Below are 16,936 nucleotides of genomic sequence, written 5' to 3' on the forward strand. Positions count from 1 at the left end.
GTGTGTAGAGTTGAGTAGTAGCAAGCAGGCTACAAGGAACGAGAGACCTGTCTGATATCAGAGAATATACCACAGACTTGACGCACTGTATAAATAGTAAGTAGACTTGCTGAGTTTCTGGATTCTAGTTGGTCAATTGACTTAGGTGTTTAGGTGTTGGTTAGGTTGTGTTGTGGACAGAGCAGAGTTTGAGTCTAAGTCACTGTGGAGGAACTTGAAGACACCACCACAGCTACTACAATATGAACTGGGCTTTCCTGCATGGCCTCCTGAGTGGGGTCAACAAATACTCCACCGCCTTCGGCCGCATATGGCTCTCCGTGGTCTTCATCTTCAGGCTCATGGTCTTCGTGGTGGCCGCAGAGAAAGTGTGGGGCGACGACCAAAAAGACTTTGACTGCAACACCCGCCAGCCCGGGTGCCACAACGTCTGCTACGATAACTTCTTCCCTATCTCCCACACGCGCCTCTGGGCCCTCCAGCTGATCTTTGTCACCTGCCCGTCCCTCCTGGTGGTCCTGCACGTGGCCTACCGCACGGAGCGGGAGCGCAAACACCGGCTGAAGCATGGCGAGGACTGCGCCCCACTCTACAGAGACAAGGGGAAGAAGCGCGGCGGCCTGTGGTGGACCTACTTCATGAGTCTGGCGTTCAAGATGGCGGTGGAGGCGGTGTTCATTTTCCTGGTGTTCTACATCTACGAGGCTCCTTTCTTTCCCATGATGGTCAAGTGCTCGGACGACCCGTGCCCCAACGTGGTGGACTGCTGGATTGCAAGGTATTATACAAGCACATACTGTAACTGACCCAGCCTAGTGACTTTAGTACAACGTACTAAAGACAAAGTAATTGGCAGCTTGATTATTGCATCTGGTTACAATTAAGGATGTCTTCTCTCTTGTCTTCTCTCCCCCCCAACCCCACAGGCCCACGGAGAAGCGTGTGTTCACTGTGTTCCTGGTGGTGACCAGCTTTGTGTGCATCATCCTCACCTTGGTAGAGATGCTGTACCTGCTAGGGAAGAGGTGTGGGGAGTGTGTCGGACGGAGGTCACCAGCCAACCGGGAGAGATCGTCCATCGTGGCCACCATTCCCCTGACAGGGAAGGAGAACTCGGTGTACAATGAGCCGGAGAAGAATAATGGTGCTATGGCCATGACAGACAACCCAGCCCCAGCCTATAGCCGATGAACTAGCCTCTGAGATGAGGACGACTGCATGGGCGCTTTAATTACATTAGGCTACATTACATTACAGCCATTTACAGTAGCTGACACTTTTATCCAAAGCGACTTACAATGAAAAATGTTTTCTCGAAAGTCACTGCCAATGTTTTTGTGCAACTAGCCTATCAGTTAATTACTATACACAAACCTGTTTGTTGTATGTATGATATGTTTATTTTATAATCTGTTGAAATACATATTTAGAGCCACACTAAAACATCATTGTAAACATCAAAAGCAAGTTGGTGCTTTTTTTGTGTAATTTTAAATAAAACAATTTATTTCTCTATACTTGTATGCTCAGTGAATTATCTCTCATCGTTATTCATTTTTTACAGTCCATGTCACCTACTAGGCTACATCCTGTACGTTATGGGCAGTGCAATATGCCTCTGAATAAGAAGGTGATGTGAAGGACTCACAAAGTCTACATGTTTACATGCTATTTATTATGGGCTGTATTCTAAAAAGAATCCAATGCTTTTGCTCAATGAAACATTCTGGGTGTGGAGAAATCAGCAACACTGACCTGTTGCTGGGGAAAAAACAGGTCAGGGGAAAAAACAAAGTTTCAGTGCTTAGACCTTCATCAGGTTTTTAAAAAAAAAGTTTTTTTTTTTTTTTAACCTGATGAAGGTCTAAGCACCGAAACGTTTTATTTTTCTGTCTTCTAATAGAGTTTGCCAGTAAGGTCAGTGTTGCTGGATTTTCTCCACTCCCAGATTGTCTATACTAACCTACGCACCTGAAAAAGTTTTTTGGTGTGCACAGCCTTTTCACAGACACTCAATGAAACATTGACAGTCAGCAATGACCATGTATAAAACACAGAGACAAGCTTCTGCCATTTAAATGGACCTTAGTAGAAGAAAGTTCATTCAGCTGACACACCTGGCATGCAAGTGTAGAGTAATGTGTTTCATAATTAGAAATCACTGGAAACCACGGATACGAGAACAATAGTGTCTTAATCTATTGTACAGGTGGTGCGTACAGGAATGGGAGCGGTAATTAAGATTCATTACTGATCGTACAGATTGTTACAAAGTGACCACTCCGAATGATCTGACTAATCACTCACAACCACACCCTGCATCTCGACAAACCCAGGTGAGAGTATAGGCCTGTTACGGTGAGCTCCAACATTATCAGTGTGTGTACTTTACGGAATGAGGACACCCCCGTGACAGGCTAAGTGTACTAGCCAGGTGGGTGAGCTGGCAAGTACACCGCTACGCATACTGCTAATCACCATATCTGCTGTCTGTGGGATTGCGGTCCCATATCTCGGCACAATGGCGCTGGCGTTCCAAGGGCAAACAAAGGTTGAGTTGGCGGCACTCCCCGTCTGGAGTTCTGTCTGATGTCAGAGTCTGGGGTGGTACCGAGACTGGGCTCACCATGGGTGGACCTGCGGGGTTCTATTTCAACATTTGTTCAAATGTTTCACTATGGGATGACGCTGATGTGACATCCTGCTGGAAGCCATTGACAAGGACTGGTCACGTGTGACAGGGGGCCACGAGCAAAAGACAGTTTTCCAGAGCCCACTATTTGTGAAGCCGGCTAGCCCTCACAGGCTAGCAAGCAAAGTCATAAGCATAACTAAGCTCTCCTCCCACTGGAGGAATGCCTGGAGTCTCCCTCCTGTTACAAGGTTGGTCACTCCCTTCACCCACCTAGCAGTGTCTGCTAGTGGCAGTGTAGCTATTGTGTGTCCTCCTTCGTCACAGTACGGGGGTCCCACGATACTGCAGACTGGTTCTCAGCTATCTAGCTCTACGGCGTTATAACCATCCACCTAGTCTAGTCTGTCACCTTAAGCTGCTAATGTCCTCGGCATCACAACCGAGGTCCTGGCATCGCATAATGGCGAACGTAGTTTGCTTCCCTGTCACTGGATACACCAAACTTCGTTTGCTGATAGCCCTAGCAAAGCCCCTGCTAGCTAATGTGTACGTCACTGTCCCCGGTTAGCTACAGTTGCCACAGCTAATTAGCTGTCACAAGCTAATTAGCCTAGCCTGACCACAGGCTTCTGACCACGGTCCCCGGGACTTGTGTGTCAGTGCTTACCGTTTATTTATCTAGTTTGTCACTGTCCTAGTTACTATAAACTAGATGTGTTAACCAGCCATTATAAGCTAGTTAGAAACACCCGCCTGGACTACTGCAACTCCCTCCTCACTGGGGCCCCAGCGTCAGCCATTAAACCTCTGGAACTTGTCCAGAAAGCTGCTGCTCGCCTGGTGTTCAACCCCCCCAAGTTCTCCCACACAACTTCCCTCCTCCGTTCCCTACACTGGCTCCCTGTAGCGGCTCGCATCCAGTTTAAAACTCTGGCGCTAACCTACAGGGCAATGAAAGGAACAGCCCCCTCCTACCTCCAGGCCATGGTCAAACCCTACACCCCCTCCCGACTGCTACACTCTGCTACCTCGGGGCGACTGGTTGCCCCGTCACTCCGAGGCCCCTGCGGTCGATCGACACGGTCATGGCTCTTCTCTGTCCTGGCCCCGCAGTGGTGGAATGAACTGTCCACTGATGTCAGGACAGCAGAGTCGCTGCCCATCTTTCGTCGCAGGCTCAAAACTCATCTCTTCAAGAAGTACTACAACAATCCTCCCTCCTAAGCACTTATTGTATTGTATTGTATTGTATTGTATTGCACTGTACTTTAGATTGCTATTCTTGCACTTTGCCTTTAGCACTAGATTATGCTCTTAGTCACTTGTTTTAGAAAGAAGATGCACTTGTGAGTTCTGGCAAGTAGTAGTACATTGGCTTTTCCTACGTTAAATGCAATTATTGTTAGTTGCTTTGGATAAAATCGTCTGCTAAATGAATGTAATGAAATGTAATGTAATGTAAACATTACTACGGGTCGCTGCTTATTAGCTAATGTCAGGTCGTCACTGTCCTGCACTCCTTTTAAGACAGCAGTACTACCTAACTCTTCCCATTTAGCTCCAACTCCAGAGAATGTGACGAAGATTGCGGTCGTATGATACCCAGGAAGGACCCCCACAACCTCTGCATTATGTGTTTGGGACCCTTCAACGCTGCGGCTGCACTGGCGGATAAATCCTTGTGTCCGGTGTGCAGTGTTCTGTCGGACGGGGCCCTCGTGAGGCGGGAGAGGATCGTCCCAGCAGACGAGGAGGAAGAGGAGGACGGTGGTCCTCAACTTCAACAGCTCTTGGCCCTCCTAGCATCTGTAGCGTCCGCTGACTCTGACCTTTCCTTTGTGGAACTATGTAAGAGAGCAGCAATTCACCTGGGCCTTACCTGGCCCACTCCCATGGGTCCCCAGGTGGGGCTTAAGTCCATATACGACGGTTAAGTGCTGTCGTCGGACGCTCCTCCTCCCCGTCAGCTCCTTCCCCTGCACCCCGACTGCATCGAGGGGCTTAAGAGCTACTGTGAGCAGAGACAGAAGGAAGGTGAGATGTACACTTCCGTTCTGTCTCGCAGAAGACCCAGGCCAAACCCGCCCCTCCCAAGGGCGCGGTTTAAGACAGACTCCTACAACTGACCCCCACCTCCTTCAGGGAACCCCAGGGCTGCTCCACCTGAGGCACAGGTACGGTTCCGCTCACAGACCCCGTCTGCAAAAGGGAAAGCGTGGGCTGAGCAGAATCCCAAGCGCCCCCCCGTTAAGAAGGAAGGACAGCCCGGCGTGTCCAACAAGAATCAGGCATCATAGCAATCCCCCAGTCTTGTGAGGGGGACACTCGTTTGCTGTTCCGGTGATCCCCCGGACCAAGTGCATTCACCCCCCAAGAAACAGAGGGAAGAAGCCTTAGTTCTTCAGGTTCCTGGCCCAGGGTTCTGGGCTCGTTCGACAGACATGCTGCCTCGGAGACCCGGGTGCGACGTCTCCCACAAGTGTTTACCAAATGTGTGGAGGCAGCTCTAAATCCATTGCAACTCCAGGGCATGAGAATCCTAGCTTACATAGTCGATTACCTGCTCTGCGCCCTGTCACAGGAGCAGGCAGTACGGGACACGGGCACTCTTCTAACTCACCTAGCCGCTCTGGGCTTCAGGGTGAATTTAGCCAAGAGTGCTTTGATCCCAGTTCAGTCAATAGAATGCATGACTTTTAGGCCATGTTCCGCTCAGGACACTGGGTCAAGTTCAGACTGTGCCTTCATCTATTGGGACTCATGGCATCAACCATATCAGTAGTTCCTCTGGGACTACTGTTAATGAAGGATTTTCAACGGTGGGTAGCAAGCTTACACTTGTGCCCCCATCGAGAATGGTGCTCTCAACAGACGCCTCCCTCTGGGGCTGGGGGGCTGTTCTCCAGGGAAGAGCCGTGAATGGAGTGTGGTCTCCACAGCTCCACCACGCACACATCAATAACCTTGAACTGCTCTCAGTGTACTTCTCAAAGAACATCTCTCTGCCTTTAATAAAGCAATAAGAAATGCAAGGAAAGACCACTTCTCAAAATTGATATCTATCAACCGAAATTGACATTTGTACCCAAGGTACAGTAATTTCCGCTCCCAACAGTACAGTTGTGGAGCTCTTAGCTTTCCACCCTCCTCCATTCTCCTCTGACGAGGAAAAGAGGCTTCATATTTTGTGTCCTGCGCACACTTTACACACTTATGTAGACAGGACTGGTGCCATCAGACAGCGACCAGCTCTTTGTCTCATGGGCTCCTCTCCGTGAGGGGAAACCCATTTCTAGCCAACGGCTATCACACTGGATTGTGGATGCCATCACCGTGGCGTATGGGTGTAAGGGTCTGCCACGCCCTGTGGGTCTCAGGGCTCATTCTACCAGGGGCATATGGCCACCTCTTGGGCACTGTTCAGGGGCGTGTCAGTGCAAGAAGGCCTAGACGTGACTGCGCCTTCACTGGTTCATGCAGTCCTTAGCGTCGTTTCGGGTTAGGGTGGAGCTGTTTTGGCTTCCAGCCATCTGTCCTGAGTCCGGTTCTTAAACTTATCTGCAATTCGGGAGTGGTCTTGCCTAACCCCGGTTCTATGAGACATGAGTGAAAATGTTTCACCTCATCACCCTGCTTGCACTGTGTTCAGGTTCGAGAATGATGGTCTCACTGCCGGTCAGAGTGTAAGTACAGGGGGCGTGGCCCCTGCTTCCAGCATGATGTCACGTGAGCGCCATTCCATAGTGAAACATTTTCACTCATGTCTCATAGAACCGGGGTTGCGTAACGTAACCAAGAGTTCTGCCCATCCTGCCTGGTTACCAGAGCAACTCTATCAGTGACTCAGCTAGGGGTAGGTGCATCCGGCAAGGTCATGTCTGAGACAGTGATGAGTGATGATGATGAGTGATGATGATGAGAGGCGATGAAGATGATGATGGGGAAGAGCTAAGAATGAAGGGAATAGGCTGATGATGGTGTGGGTAGCGGAAGAGAAGGTGGTCATATAGAACAATGCGAGATGTGTTAGCGTTTGTGCAACTGTGGACTGAACATCAACAGCTACTTCACCTGCTACAATCATATCAGTGCATTCCATGAACAAGTGCAATGCATTAGCAAGCTGATAAGACCCTAATGGTAGCCTATACCCACATTACCCATGAGCAGATCTGAATGGATGCCAACATAGACCGCACCTCCAGATATGAGCCAGTTGTCCAGTGTTAGCCCACTTATAACTCAGAGGGTGGAGGAGAGGTTAGGACGCATTGCCTCGTTGTTGGATTCACAAAGCAGATTTGTGTTCCGTCTGGTAGACAGACAGGTGAATATGGACTGACCATCAGCACAGTTATCTGAGACTAACTGTAAGTATTCAATCAAGTTGGATTTATATTATTTATTATATTAAACTCATTAGAGAACCAATCGCTGTTACATTGTATTACATTAGAGTTAAGCCTTTATGTTTCACTGTAGATCTATTTCAACCTCCATTGGAAAATTGTTTGATCTTGAAGGTAATTGAAGAAAATGTGCTACAATGTCTAGACATCACACCATGAGGGCTCTGAGAGCAAAGGTGTATATATATATATATATATATATAGACTTTCTTCAAAGCACCCACTCCTTTGAACTTCAGAAGTTAATGAATGAGTCAAGACTGAGGAGAAGTACAGAGGGTTAGGGGGGAATGCATTTATCAAAGTAGAAAACATCAAAAGAAAACAAAATATAACTCTACTAATGAAACCTTGAAAAAGATTTTATAAAAAAAAAACTTCAGTAGAACCCTGATTTCCTTTGACAACAAATAATCCTCTGTAAATTTAGCTTTTTTGCTGCATTCTTTTATCCATTTATAAACCGTTGCCTTCAGCCTTAAAGCAATAGAATTTAATAATCTGTAAATAAACTACACAGCATCTGGCCATAAACCTGAACCGTCATGGCACAGACTCAATCTGGACCTTACTCTGGACTCTTCTCTTCTTCCTATAGTGTCCTGCAAAAACAAAGACTACAGTCTCACTGTTGAAACAGACCAGAGAGAGAGGATCCGAAGCAGCTGACCTCATGGACTGGCCAAAGTTCGAGGGTCTTCTGAGCGGGGTCAACAAGTACTCCACCGCCTTCGGCCGCATCTGGCTCACCGTGGTGTTCGTCTTCCGCGTCATGGTCTTCGTGGTGGCGGCGGAGAAAGTTTGGAGTGGCGACCAGGCCGGCTTCGACTGCAACACTCGGCAGCCCGGCTGCACCAACGTCTGCTATGACCACTACTTCCCCATCTCCCACGCGCGCCTCTGGGCGCTGCAGCTCATCTTCGTCACCTGCCCCTCATTCCTGGTCGTCCTCCACGTGGCGTACCGGGAGGAGCGCGAGCGCAAGTACCGCGTCGAGCACGGCGAGGGCGCCCGTCTCTACGGCAACACGGGGCAGAAGCACGGCGGGCTGTGGTGGACGTACCTGCTCAGTCTCTTCTTCAAGACGGCCATCGAGGTGGGCTTCCTCTACCTCCTCCATCACCTCTACAGCAGCTTCGGGCTGCCGCGCAGGCTCAAGTGTGAACAGCTGCCCTGTCCAAACCAGGTGGACTGCTACGTCGCCCGGCCCACCGAAAAGACCATCTTCGTCTACTTCATGGTGGTGGCCTCGGCTGTCTGCATTGTGCTCAATGTGGTTGAGATCTTCTACCTGGTGGCCATGCGGGTCCTGAGGATCTCACACAGAGGCAGCCTACACACCATCCCCAGGAAGTGTGCTGAGCCGGGACTGTGATTGACCACAATCTCCCCCTCTTTAACATACGAATATGGGGGTCCATACAGGAGAAAGACTGAGATTGAGCTGTGCGTGTGAAAAAACTGCAGTCAAGCCATTTGAAATCTCTATTGTAATGCCATTGTGACCATTGAATCTAAATTATAGCCTACTGTAGAACAGATTGAAGAAGTTTGGACTATTTGATTTGTAGCCTAAAGTAGATTATAACTGCTGATGTATATGCCCATGTTACACCTTCCTTATTCACATCCAATAAGCACATAGTGGAAGACTGTATTTTTATATATCACTCCTTTATCCAAACTCAACATAAATGTACCTTAAAATGATTATGCCAATTTGTATTAAATGTTCAAATAAGACAGTGACTCACAAGAGTTTTGTTCTTTATGGTGCGTGGCTGTAAGCCAGCGGGGTTGTCAGTCCCTCCCTCCCTCCCTCCCTCATTCCCTCTTTCCCTCTGTCCCGTTATTGACCTGCATTTCTATGTTGCCACCACAAGAGGCAGTGGTCCCAGAACACCAAAATACATACTGACGTCGCACAGTATCAAGTTGCTCGGTAGTATAGTGGATATAGTGGATAACACGTCTGACTCCTGTGCAGACTCTCTGGATGTCATAGAAGCTATGTATAAATGTGGTTACCTGGTGGTGCTGTCAGTTATTGATTTCATGTGCAGTAATTGAACATTTGAAATACTCCTGTTTTGAAATTATACCTACAGTATAGCCTAGGTGTCTCAGTAATTACCCATTATATATTAGGCTATACTTTTGTATTTACCAGGTACATTTTTAGTAATTGGGGGACTATGAAAGGAAGGGTTACCCAAACAAATTTCAGAGTAGGCTAAGTTAATTTAGCAATAGAAATCCATAAGCCTAGGGCCAATGGGCCTAGGATATAGACAATAAACTACCGGTGGAATGGTGGTGGAGCAATAGCGGGAGCATTTCAGATTACTAGCGGACCGCTGTCCCTGACGCTAATAATCTGCCAGAGGTCCACTTGCCATTCGATGTGCAAATGGCTAGGAACCCGCCAGCGGATTTGGCCGGAGGTCCGCCAGCTCGTCCATCGTGGACCCGCTGGAGGTCAGCTAGCCTTGTGTTATATTCCGCCGGAGGTCCGCCAACTCGTCCATTGGGGATCCGCTGTAGGTCCGCTAGCCTTGTGTTACCTGGGTTTATCCCTTACCTTTGTCCAGAAACAGAAGTTGAACCAATTGCAGCAAAATAGCTAACGTTACAGGAATCATCAGTGTAACTGCTTTAGCCACTGACCGCTATATGATCTGGTACACAGGTTCACGGGTGGGAAGTTACGGGTTTGACTGCCATTCCAGTGCATTTTCACGTGTAGAAGGTTGGAAAAACACGGGTTACGGGTTGCCTGGAACGTGCCATTATTGTACTGGATTCGCATTGGAAGCATTGGAACTGCTGTGTCCAGGCGACAAGACCTATCTTCATTTATCGGACATTATTTCATGCAATTTTAATTCACAGCTATTTCAGTGGCATGACTAGCTTCCGTCCTACCAGCCCTGAACAGAAACAAGCCAGCCACGCACATAAACCAGGCTGGATTTGGTTACATGACGATTAAATCATTGCCGTCCAGAGACCTTGGCGACTCCTGCAGTGCTCTATTTCCCCACCGGATGGCACCAAAGCTCCAAAACGAAAGTGCTCTCATGCCATACTACTCTACTCTACTATAGGCTACCATGCATTTGATATGAGTATATTAACTTGATAAGAGCGCTTTTGAAAAGTTGATCATCTTATTACAAGTTCAAGTAGGCTACTTGTGTATCGTTATGGTATGATAACACCTGTTAGGCTACATGTTTTTGAGGGAGATAAGGGAACCTCGATTGTGCGCTAAATACCAGTGGCCTACTCAGATTTGTAAATGGGTGCACCTGTGTGCGCCCCCGGGGGCGGCCTGACTGCCGACGGCAGGGTGATTGGACAACTTGACAGTCATCCAGGAACAGAACAGGCCATCTGCGAGCCGCACCGCCCAGCGGACCATCACGATTACCTGGCTGTACAGTGACTTAACCTGGGGACCAAACCACCATGGCCAAAAGAGGTAAACAGCAAAGCTACACTTTCACAATGATATGATGCGGCGTTTGTCAAACAGCGGGCATGTTATACAGGTAGGCTATGTGTAGTATTGTGCACAAATATGTAGATTTCTGGGTGTGGTTGAGTTGCCTTAGCCGTGCGTCTCATCGACTTCAGATCCATATTTAGAAAGGCAATAGACTTTAGAAATTACACATCAGTGTAATATAGCTAGACGTAGCCTACACAACCGTCATTAGAGAAGAATTGAGTACAGTAGTGTTTCCCGAAAGGTTGTGTATCATTGCAAGGGGGTGGCTGTGGTAGTCTGTGTTAAACCTTAACCTGATTGGTAGGCTGTAGGCTACCAGCAATGAGGATGAATGAGGAGAATGTGGACATGTGTTGTGAAACCTCCTAACCTACTGAGAAGGGGACACTTAAGGCATAAGGAGGTGATTAACACACACACACACACACACACACACACACACACACACACACACACACACACACACACACACACACACACACGTGCGTTACCTATACATTGGGTTTTAAAGTGTAATCTCGACCCAAAACCAGTTTGGTGTCACATCACACCACACCCTATGTTCTCAGTGTCCAGTGTCTTATTTTTCCTCTCTCTCTGAAGCAATATAGCTATCAAAAATGCAATATCTTCACTTCACTTTTTAGGCTAATGCCATGAACATTGATAGTCATCCTCTATGTGGCCCGTATCGTGCATATTAAACAGGCTCTCCATTGTCACACTCCATTCTGTCTCTCTCTCTCTCTCTCTCTCTCTCTCTCTCTCTCTCTCTGGATGTGGCCAGCTGTAACATGTATTTAGCAAGTAATGATTAATGGCTTTCACATCTCCGCTGTGGTTTCAACCCCGGGTCTGTGTGTGTAACCGGTCAATATGACAGACAGTGACAGCTGGGGGACTCTGAACCCGGAGAAAGGACAATTTGCGGTCAGAGCTACTTTTTATTGTAGCCAAATAACTCTTGTGAAAAGTAGTTTCTCTGTCTACGGTACTTTGACTGTCTGAGTCTCTGCCTCTTGTCAGAGCACAGTACCACCAGGATCCTTCTCTTATCCACCTATTGTATTTATATTTTGCTACTCTTACACTTTGGCTTTAGCACTAACTCTTAGTCACTTGTTTAGAAAGAAGATGCACTTGTGAGTTCTGGCGAGTAGTAGTACACTGACCACCTACGTTAAATGCAAGTATTGTAAGTCGCTTCGGATAAAGGCATCTGCTAAATTACTTTAATATAGGGGTGCTGTATTGTAACGTAATGTCCATCTCTCTCTATCTCTGTCCATCCCTCTGTCACTTTTAAAATCTCTCACTCCGCCACCCCCCCTCCCCCCTCAGGCGTATGCTGTGCCAGCGTGGAGGAGCCCAAGGCGCTGATGAAGATGGGGCTGAGCCTGGTGCTGGTGGGGCACGTCAACTTCCTGCTGGGGGCGCTGGTGCACGGGGTGGTGCTGCGCCACATCAACCTGCACCAGCAGGCCCGCGCCCGGGAGTACGCCATCTCCAACGTGGTGGCCCTCACGGCGGGCCTGGCGGTGAGGCCGTGGGGGGGCTCGTTCAGACGACGCGAACGCCATGCCGTTATGGGGCGCCGCCGCGTCTGTAAAAGTTTTGACAGTTGAACGTTTGGGAGGTCAGATTGAAGCGTGTTGGGGTCGGTGGATTCACGAGGAGCACGGTGTCTTGTATTGCATGAACAGTCATTTGTGATCCTACCTGCTGCTGTTTCTACAGGGCGTGGTCGTCGGGATCCTGGCGATTATCTTGTCTAAAAACACGAAAAGCAGAGGACTGGTTAGTGCATCTCTCTCTCTCTCTCTCTCTCCCGCCTCTCTCTCTCTCTTCTCTCTCTCTCTCTCTCTCTCTCTCTCATTACCTATCTGTCACCTTGCTCTCCTCTCTTCCTGTGTTTATTCAAGCAGCTGTCAGGCTGTCCAGACCGGACCAGACCAGATCTCTGAGCACAGGTTTGTGAGTTAGCTGAATAGAATGAAACCACTTCCATGACGGTGAAGTAAGGTCAAGTTGAAATGGAAATTCATATTTAGCCTGTTTTACAAGAAATTTTGATAATTAGGTTTGTGTGTGTGCTGCAATGTAGAATCTGAATCAGATTTTATTGTAGGTTTTTACACATACTAGGAATTAGTTCTGGTCAGTTGGTGCATAACACTGATGGATAGACAACAATAGACCGGGTGCAGGACTAGACAGGGCAGAACCTCTTTCTATCTTTAGGCATGGATGAAGTCTGTTTATTTAAGTGTGTGTGTGTTTGTGTTTGTGCCTCTCTCGTCATAGACATGCTCATTGTTTATGGTCAGCCTGTTGGCTGGACTCCTGGCTGCGGCTTCTGCCATTGGCCTGACTGTTTCCGTGGTGAGGGCCATAGTTCACGGTGGGCGAAGTCTGCTGACTCTCTGCCGGTTTCCTGACGCCATTGGCTACTCCAGCATCACCAACGAGTGCCCCTTCGACCCCACACGCATCTATGTAAGTCACGTGTGTGTGTGTGTGTGTAACAGCCTGTCATCTGCAACTGTGTATTCGTCACAACCATCAACACGACTTGACACCCACTCGGTTGTCAGCGCCACCTGTTACACACACTGTGAAGCTCTCTCTCTCTCCCCCACCCCCTCCCTCCCTCCTTCTTCTGCAGCAGTCTTAAGCTGTGTTTCCTCTGTTCTGTTCTGTTCTGTTCTGTCCTGGTCTGGTCTGGTCTGGTCTGGTCTGGTCTGGTCTGGTCTGGTCTGTCCTGGTCCGGTCCGGTCCGGTCCGGTCCGGTCCGGTCCTGCCCTGCCCTGCCCTGCCCTGCCCTGCCCTGCCCTGCCCTGCCCTGCCAGAGACAGTCAGTGACCTGGCATCCTCACGCTCTGTAACCGTGGACGACAGGACAGGCAGTCAGCTGTGCTCGGACGCAGTAGCAATCACCGACTGAACCCCTGGGCTTCAAGCTGTCTGCTCTGACAGTCTGACTAAAGATGGGAGTTGAGCAGCACTGTCGCTTGTATCAACATTGATGCTGTTAGTTGACACTGTAGTGCTGTGCAAGAGTTGCGTAGTCTGACCATTGTGGTACAAAATCGACAAGTCTTAAATGAATGCAGACTGAGAATTGAATGCAGAGGCAGACGCTGGTGTTGAAGTGGAGCGTTGGCAGTGTGTGCAAGATTTCACTCATGGATTTAATCATGGGAGCCAGTGAATGTTCCAGAGCTAAAAGCCCAAACTTTTTCCCCTTCCAGATGGCATTAATCCCCCACCTCCCCTCCCCAACTGTTTATTTGAAGTTTCTCGAGAAACTTTGTGTCTTTGTGACTAGTTCCTCTGAGCTACCGCTGTTCTCCCGTGTGAATAAATAGTGTAACGCCGCGCTCTTCAAAGCAGTATTCCCCATTCCTCTGCATCGTTCCTTTACAAGCTACACAAACAAAAACAAACAAACAAACCCAAACCCACTCACCTCCTCCACCCCGTCCCTCCCCCCTGTCTGTGTCTCCCTCCCCAGAGTACCACTCTGATCCTGTGGGTCCCTCTCATCGCCACCTGCCTGGTCCAGCTGGTGTTCTCGGCGCAGGTCCTGACCGCGTGCGTGTCCTTCCTGGGGCTGCCCTGCTGCTGCCCGTGCCAGAGGAGCTCCCAAGGACCGACGGTGGGCTTCGGACCCCTTGTCGGCTGCACGCCGCCTTGTCAGACGCACATCAGTAGCGTGGAATGGATCTCACTCTTTGTGTGTGTGTGTGTGTGTGTTACAGATCAACAAAGTGCTGCCTACGGAGGTAGCCACTCTCCCTCACACCATACCCCAGCAACAGCATCATCGTCATCATCATCCTCCTCATCCTCGGTCCGGGCGGCAACCTCTTCGGCCCCAGCAGCAGCGGCCCCCAGACCAGCGGGGGGCCCCGGGGGAGGCGGGGCCCCGGGAGCAGCACGAGCTCCTGTCCAGAGGGAACCTCAACAGATCCAGCTTCTGGATATGACCATGACCCAGAAGGGCTGCTAGCTGGTCACGAGCTACATCCCTGGCTGCCTCTACAACACTCTACTGCACAAAGGGGGGCCATACAGAACCGTTTGTAAGAATAGAAAAGGAAAAAACATAAATCCACATTAAACTCTTTGCAAAGGGTTCTATATCAAACCTTTTTTTCAGGTAAGAAATAACTTTTCAAACAGTAACCCCTCCCCCCTCGCCGGTGAACTATGTCCTCATGCCTGCCTGTGAGAATGAGCTAGGCCAGCCCATAGGTCTTTGTGATTTTAACACGACTGAATAGATCCATGGGTAAACAAGTTGTGTGTGTGTGTGTGTTTGCATGTCTAAAGATCTAGCAAAGCCTGTGAAACTGCTATAACTTTGGCACAGGGGTGGTAGTACTTTGTATTTATTTTTCCTAAATAAACATTTATATTTTTCTTAAATAAACATTGATATTATGTCAAGTCTTCTATGCTAGTCTTGTCTGTGCGGAGGAGGGGCACAGTTCTGAGGCCGGACAGGACTGACTGGTTACCACACACCGCACACCTCTTCCTAGTGGCCTCTTCAGCGAGGCTTTACACACAGTAACAGAGAACTGTGCATGCATTTCATGCACCCCATGCATTTCAGTCAGCACAATTCTGCAAAAATGTATGTAAAGATGTAAAGACCACCACAGACAGTTTGAAACACAGAAGGTATATTTTGTCATCGAATTCAGGTCCAACAGAACAAACATGACATCCTTGCTTGAGGTTTTCATGCAACAGAAAAAGGAAGAAAAGGAGTATTTATTTATCCAACTAAGGTCAACCAGTATCAGAGGCAGTACGAATAGAAGCCGTGGGTCAGTGACAGTTCCTTATACAACCACCAGAGGGCAGTGAAAGCACATGTGCAGTACAGCTGCAGAAAGCTCCTGGTAGAAGTTACCCTGTGAGGTCCACAGATCTCAGATCATGTTTCGTCCCCTAATGGTGGGAGTGCAGATTGAGGCTCGGCTAATCTGACCTCAGGTCTGTGGTTTCAGGAGCAACTTCTACCTTGTGGAAGGGAGTAGTAAGCTGCAGTTAGCCTTTATTTTACCATCCAAGCCCTGATTTAAATCAGTGGAGGAACAACACAATAAGTCTGGAGGCAGCTTCTACTGACAAAGGGACTCTACTCTACTGGTCATAAACTACACCAAATGAGAGTTAGAAAAGCATTCAAATAGGGAATAGAGACGAATAAGCCCTTAAGTGTGTTCTCTGTCAGATGAGAGAGGGGACAGGGTTCTGTCCCAAAGTGTGTGCGCGTGTGTGACATGCACGCACACACAGACAGACTACTTCTGGTGGCGTCTTTTCTGGTATAGTTAAGTGTTGATCGGAGCAAAAGGGTTACACAGAGGTGTTTTTTGTTGTTTTGTTTAGTTGTCTGTGGTTGTTTACCATGCAGTGTGACGTGACGGTCTGTGACTGGCTCTGCTGCTCCGGGATGTATTCAGAATAAAATGAAGAACTTTAAAACATACATATTAAGAAAACAGCATGGATCAATGAAATTATAATACTGAAAAGTTAGTCTGGACTCACAGCTACAGTACAGTGCACTCACTCATGCGCACACACACACATACAGTACACACACCCATGCACACGCACACACACGGTACACACTCATGCAGAAACACACAGTACACACACTCATCCACACACACATAGACATGGCGGCTCAAATGATATGTCTTACTGTATTACGGATTAAGAAAACAACATTTCTCTCCAACACTTCATTCCCTGCACATGTGGAATCTTGGAATTCTTCCATCTAAGACGATTGGATAAATCTTTCACTCGCGTACACACACCCCTCCAAAACCTGGGATATGGGCTCCTTCATACACACACCCCTCCATAACCTGGGATATGGTCTCCTTCATACACACACCCCTCCAAAACCTGGGATATGGGCTCCTTCATACACACACCCCTCCATAACCTGGGATATGGGCTCCTTCATACACACACCCCTCCATAACCTGGGATATGGGCTCCTTCATACACACACCCCTCCAAAACCTGGGATATGGTCTCCTTCAGTGATGCAGTACATAAAATCAAAACCACATGAATGACAAAAAAATAAATAAAGCAAAACATGAGGGAAAAAAAAGTACATAAAAACCAATCAATAAAATATCAATCGACGTAGATCCACCCACTGGGATGTCCGCCAGCCATCGTTTGGTCAGGTGAAAGATCATGCGGCCTGGTCTGCGTCCCCCCCGGCAGGCTACACACCCACACAGTGACTGGAAAGAGCTAAGCTACGCTACATAATACTGCCTTCCAACGCAGGAGGGAGCGAACGGTTGGGACTGTCTATAAAGACTTAATACGCTT

General features: G+C 48.4%; 3 protein-coding genes across 3 annotated transcripts; all 3 read left to right on the forward strand.

Annotated features, from left to right (window-relative positions):
* Nucleotides 1-242: 242 nt before the first annotated feature.
* LOC311322829 (gap junction beta-4 protein-like) lies at nt 243-1,191 on the forward strand (the record flags this gene model as incomplete). The annotated part of the gene is made up of 2 exons (XM_084454947.1): nt 243-778; nt 927-1,191. The coding sequence occupies 2 exons, from the start codon at nt 243-245 to the stop codon at nt 1,189-1,191; spliced, it is 801 nt and encodes a 266-aa protein (XP_084311073.1).
* A 6,526-nt stretch (nt 1,192-7,717) lies between these two features.
* LOC311322830 (gap junction beta-3 protein-like) lies at nt 7,718-8,419 on the forward strand (the record flags this gene model as incomplete). The annotated part of the gene is made up of 1 exon (XM_084454948.1): nt 7,718-8,419. One exon carries the CDS (start codon nt 7,718-7,720, stop codon nt 8,417-8,419), a length of 702 nt encoding a protein of 233 aa, XP_084311074.1.
* Nucleotides 8,420-10,384: 1,965 nt separating this feature from the next.
* tmem54b (transmembrane protein 54b) lies at nt 10,385-14,987 on the forward strand. Its single transcript, XM_084454878.1, has 6 exons — nt 10,385-10,528; nt 11,900-12,096; nt 12,296-12,355; nt 12,863-13,054; nt 14,073-14,216; nt 14,320-14,987. Exons 1-6 carry the CDS (start codon nt 10,516-10,518, stop codon nt 14,545-14,547), a joined length of 834 nt encoding a protein of 277 aa, XP_084311004.1. The 5' UTR covers nt 10,385-10,515; the 3' UTR covers nt 14,548-14,987.
* The last annotated feature ends 1,949 nt before the right edge of the window (nt 14,988-16,936 follow it).

Source organism: Borostomias antarcticus (assembly GCF_949987555.1).
Source record: "Borostomias antarcticus genome assembly, chromosome: 21".
Classification (NCBI taxonomy): domain Eukaryota; kingdom Metazoa; phylum Chordata; class Actinopteri; order Stomiiformes; family Stomiidae; genus Borostomias; species Borostomias antarcticus.